Source organism: Lactuca saligna, chromosome 4 (assembly GCF_052625555.1).
Source record: "Lactuca saligna cultivar CGN05327 chromosome 4, ASM5262555v1, whole genome shotgun sequence".
Classification (NCBI taxonomy): domain Eukaryota; kingdom Viridiplantae; phylum Streptophyta; class Magnoliopsida; order Asterales; family Asteraceae; genus Lactuca; species Lactuca saligna.
In genome coordinates, this window is record NC_136420.1 from 76,775,227 (window position 1) to 76,780,948 (window position 5,722).

At 37.6% G+C, this 5,722-nt stretch overlaps 1 protein-coding gene across 1 annotated transcript; it reads right to left on the minus strand.

Moving 5' to 3' along the window:
• Positions 1 to 4,186: 4,186 nt before the first annotated feature.
• Positions 4,187 to 5,216, minus strand: LOC145039775 (zinc finger BED domain-containing protein RICESLEEPER 1-like). Its single transcript, XM_078987786.1, has 3 exons — positions 5,113 to 5,216; positions 4,946 to 5,039; positions 4,187 to 4,870 (listed from the first exon to the last, which is right to left on the minus strand). Exons 1-3 carry the CDS (start codon positions 5,214 to 5,216, stop codon positions 4,187 to 4,189), a joined length of 882 nt encoding a protein of 293 aa, XP_078843912.1.
• Positions 5,217 to 5,722: the final 506 nt, after the last annotated feature.

Consider the following 5,722-nt stretch of genomic DNA (forward strand, 5'->3'; position numbering starts at 1 on the left):
ACTAGAATTTTAGATCGAGGGGGTTTTGGCCAATGTAACCTAAATAATAGTTGAAGATCTCATTAATAGGAACTCAATGATAAAAAGACAGATAAAAATGGAGTCTGTATGAAGAAGTTATGAATTTTACGCGATCATTTAACAATATAATTTCCTTCTACTGTTGAATTTAAGATCGATCGAGAATTAGCCGACGGAGTCAAAATGAAACTCATATCACATAACACATAACACGGTAAGCACAAGGTAAGAACAAGGTTTCGTGAGTTTCCCAAAATACCACAAACATTTAACTAGCCACTCGAGGCTATACCTCTGTAAGACAATGTGTCTCAGTGGGACGCTCCAGCCCCACGCCTCTGATTGACCCTCTGGTCCTAACTCTATGGAGCCTTCGGACCTAACTTTGTAAACTCTGAGTAATACACAACATAACTCACCAAGAAATAATGCATGATATCACGATACACAGATAAGCACATAAGAAATCTCTATTACACAAAATACCACTCATGGTAAAGTATAGTGAAAAGACTCACCTCGTATCTAGTAGGGAATAGACTCGCACTTGATAAACTCAGACTAGCCTTCGCCTAACATATTAAACAAGTATCTCAATCAATATTTCTTTTTTTCTCTTTTACACCCAAATGTCCTCTTATTCTTTCTCTAACCCCCGGGATGGGAAAAAGACCATTTTACCCTTCCATGGTCCCAAATGACCCACTCACGAAGTCAACAGAAGTCAGAATGAGTCAACAATCCAATTCGACCATACTCACCGAGTGCACCCATGTGACTCGCATAATCCACTCGTATCTCAGATTTCTTCCTAGGGTTTACTCAGCTCGTCGAGTAAACTCAACGAGTTATAACTGGGTCAAGGGTACTAGGTCAGACCCGATTCAACTCGTCGAATCGTCCCATAGACTCGGTGAGTTGTCTAAAACGGATCTCTCATTTGATCGGCTGAGGTTAGATCTATAACTCCAACTCATAGATCTAGCCTCCTAGTACCCAGAAGTCACGTAAAGCTCTGATCTTGGTGGCCATGCATGGTATATATTTCTCTATATGCTATCAAAACTCCATTAATGCTTCCTAGCTTAAAAAACTCCATGGTTGCTCAACCATGGCTTCACACGTTCGGACTCTCTAGACCTCACAAAGTCCAGATCTATAGTACAAGATCACAAAGGGGGTTTGATGCACCTAATGCCCCATCAAAAGGTGATACAAGCCCTAATTCTCACAACCATGGAATCTAATCAATCAACAAAGAAGGTAAGAGCTTTATACCTAGATCTGAAGCTTGAGATGAAAAGGAAACAAATCCACAAGATCTCCTCCTTGATCCTTGAAGAACCTTGCTCTTCCTCTTAAGAAATTAACTTCAAATAAATCTCCTTCCCTCTCTTGCTAATAATAAGTGCTAGGGTTATTCACATGGGGTGAATGAACACTGATGGGGGTGATATAGAGGCTATAAGTGCCTTTATATAGGCCCAAGCCTGAGAAAATTATGGTTTCCATTGGCAGCACTGACTCGTCGAGTTGGATCATGAACTCTTCAAGTCCACTCATTAATCCATGTCACCAGTCACGACCCTACTCGACGAGTTGAGACAACAACTTATCGAGTCCTTTCAGAATTCTTAAATTAAATAATTAAATTAATATACCTTGAAATTTGATTGTTACACTTCTCCCCCACTTGAATGAGATTTCGCCCAGCATCACACAACTCAAAACCCAAAAAGTCCGGGAAGCACTACCCAAGAGGACTTCATACCACCCAACTATCATCCTCCAATGATACCTGATCCCAACCTTCCAAACCTAGAGAAGGCCAGACCCAACTGCTGTTAGGATACCACTTCTGGCTCCCCAAAATCTGGAAACTCTAGTGGTTTGTCACACTACCAGACCGCCCCCTTCAAGATATTACTATGTTATTCACTCCTTGAATAACAGACCTAAAAACTTACTACCCCTTTGACTCTCTCGTTGCGACTGATAGAATAAGTCGAAGCCCCAAAATTAGTCTTCCGATCACTTTAACTAGATATATCACACAATCCATATCATACTTCGGAATGAAAGGATCACACTACGCCAGGGACCCGTCCACTGAACTCTAATCATAACTCATCTGAACATTGAACTCTCGACACTCTGTCCTTGGACATAAGAAGAAGACCATTCTTACTCAACAAAATTCATCTGACTTCTACAATCATGAACCTCCACTCCCTCCCAGATATCCCTGTCAACACACAACATCTAGTCAACTCTCGACCCCATAGTTGAACCTCCAAAGATTATCCCCAACATGCCCCAGGATGTCTCACCGACTTCCTTCTCTCATTAACTATCTTGGCCCATTGTGATACACAAGTCATGAAGTTTGCTTCACCTTAAGCAAATACTATACTCTGACCGAATTCGTTTTACCCTTGGTCTCTGTTGCCTACTGTAACACCCGTCAAAATTAGGTCAATAACAATCACATGTGATTATGCCAATCATGTAATGTGATTATGTTAACCTAGTAATGTGGTAAGAATGTTATGTAGTTCATGATAAATTCTAATACAAATATGAACTTTCTTTATTATACAACTCAAAATATACATCCATACGATTCCAAAAATATAGAGAACATCTAAATCTGACTTCACGTGAAGAAGTTATGATAAACCGGACACTATAAATCTCTATAATACGAGGAATTTAAAATAGACTTAGAATTAGCTATTTAAGTCTAAAACAGAGTTTTAGTGCTCATAAATACCTACGCGTGCATATAAATAACGTCAAAAACAGAGTTCGTATGCAAAAGTTATGGCATTCCGAAGATTTAGCTTTTAAAAAACCTAAACTAGCTAATTCACGACGTGATTCTTATGACGCTCACAACATTCTGTCATAATTTGCAATCTAGAAGCTGCGAGAGGATAAGATCCAATTCACGACGTGAGTTCTATGACACTCACGACGTGAGGAGTAATTCTCCCGTAAATCGGAATCTAGAAGCTGCGAGAGGATAAGATCCAAAATTCACGACGTGAGTTTTATGACACTCACAACGTGAGGTGTCACATGGCCACCTTTCTAAGCTAGGGACGCACATGGCAAGTCTACGGAGTGAATCATGAGACTCACGACGTGAGTTTTATGACACTCACGACTTGAGTGTCATAAAATCTTACTATAAATAGAGGCTTCGACCCATTCACTTCCTTACACCATTTCCTTACTCCTCTCTCACTTGCTGAAGCTCTCTTGCATCCCGAGCCCCGACGAACTCGCATGTTGACTGTTTCGCTTAGATATCATAAAAATCACGCTACTAAGGTGAGTTTCACGGCCCCACTTTCTAAATTTTTTGGGGAAAATGCATGCTAAATATTGTATATACGTTAATATTATGTCTATATGATAGTATATTTGTGTCAACATAGATAGGATGAGCTGAGCCGAGCCCGAACATACCCAAGCTTGGCTCGAGCTTGTTTGATTGTATGTTGGCTGGAGCTCGAGCTCGGCTCGGAGAAAAAATAAGAAGCTCGGGCTTGGCTCATTTAGTTTGTCATGCGAGCCTAAAGGAGCTTAGGCTTGACTCGAGCTCGTTTATGGTTTTTGGGCTCGTTTAATTTATTATCATATATTCAAGGGAATAATCCAAATTCTAAGTTCAAAACAGACATTCATAGATTCTCCATTTGCATTGATTTAATGTCTAAAATATAACCAAATATAAGAACATAAAGACTAAAAGCTCAAATTACAAAAACAGTAGTTAAACTCCTAATTACTGAACGACTAGAAATAGAAAAATCTTCCTTTATGCAACTTCACTCCTCAAATACACAAAACCTGTAAAATATACAAAGGAATCATTTTTTGAAATATTTTTCAGATTAAGAATTTGTTGTTTAACACATCTATTTACCTTCAATTACTTTGTGTTCACCTCAGGCAGTAAAACCTCAATAGGAAACTCCTACTTCTACAAAATAAAGAGGTTGACAATTAATAATTTAAGCTATTAAAATAACAATTATAATGTGGTTTTGATTTTTTTTTTCAAATATACCTTTAATTTTTTCTTGACTCCATGAACTTGCCTAATCCAATCTCCTCCGCAAATCAACATTTGTACCGTGTTGGACCCCAATAAAGCTCAATATGGATAAATAACTCTACCGCCGGCACTAAAAGTTGCTTCAGATGCGACCGTAGAAATTGGGATTGCAAGTACATCTCTAGCCATCAATGATAAAACACGGTACTTTAACTTGTGCACATTCCACCACTCTAAAGCATTAAATGATTCCATTCCTGTTTGTCCTTTCTCCGTATAAACACCTTCTTCTAAATACATATCAAGCTCTGACTTTTCTGGTCTCTCCAAATCTGCAGTTTTTATGAATTCTCCAAATGCCTCCCATCCAGATCCAAGTGATGTACCTTCATTCAACCCTAAAACATTTCTTTCATGTTCGCTTCCATGTGTTGCAGATTCCCTAACTAATGTATCATGCATCTCTAAATTCTTTGAATACATTTCATAAAGTGCATTCTTCACTTCTTTAATGTTCTTGTCTGTATTTTGATGAAGTGTGGGAAAGCAAAATTCAACCAACTTCATCTTGAACCGTGGATCTAACACAGAAGCTATTCCCATTACAAGGTGACACTCACCCCAATACTTGTCAAACTTTTCCTTAATTTTCTTCACCATATCACGAATAAAATTGTTTGTAGATAATGAACCTTTATCAAGAGTTTGCTTCACTCTAAACACTTCAATTAGATATAAATTAGCAGTAGGATAATCACTGCCCAAGATGATATTTGTGCACACCTAAGCATAATCGTTGGATTTAGTCAACAAAGAAAATCATTTATTAATAAAATATTATGCATATTAAACACAAACCTTAAAAACCTTCAAATTTTCACATACGCTTTGAACATTTTCCCAATCTTCGTCAGTTGGCAAGTGATGAAAATGTGGTTCATACTCTGCATACCTGAGAAAACCACAATTAAAGTGTTAGTGAATATGAACATGTGTTAAAAACTTTAAGCTATATTTGAGTATACCTTGGGAAAGCATCTTTGAACTTTAAAGCCATGCACAACATATCATAGGTTGAATTCCATCGTGTTGGAACATCAAGCATTAACTTCCGATCACGTATTTGCATTTAATGTGCAGCCTTTGAAAAAATTTAGACGTCTACCCTCCGAATTGTTAATATACTTTATAGCCTCACGAACATCACCAATGATATGATCAATTATTGCAAGACCATCTTTCACTAGAAGATTCAATATGTGTGCGCAACATCGTATATGAAACAATCTACCACCACATTAAAGTTTTCTTACACGCGAAAAAGTTTCTTTCAATCTTCTTCAAGCTTTGTCATTATAAGCTGCGTTGTCAACTGAGATGGTGAAAATCTTATCATTAACTTCCCACTCTTGCAAACACTTGTAAATACCATCAGCAATATCAACCGCAATACAAGGAGGACGAACATGTACAAAACTTAATACACGTTTCTGTAATCTGTAGAAAAACGTTGAGATATAATTAAAATATGATAGAAAGAAAAAGATAAATAATTAAATATTAAAATTGAGCAAGTTGTTAAACCTCCAATTATGATCTACAAAGTGTGCAGTAATAACCATATACTCAATTTTC

Bases quoted from the DNA above. Each gene is read 5' to 3' on its own strand.
- LOC145039775 (XM_078987786.1), bottom strand. From the start codon at position 5,216: ATGCAAATACGTGATCGGAAGTTAATGCTTGATGTTCCAACACGATGG. The intron at 5,040-5,112 runs GTATACTCAAAT...TGGTTTTCTCAG, and splicing joins TTCAAAGATGCTTTCCCAAG to GTATGCAGAGTATGAACCAC. The intron at 4,871-4,945 runs GTTTGTGTTTAA...GATTATGCTTAG, and splicing joins AAAATTTGAAGGTTTTTAAG to GTGTGCACAAATATCATCTT.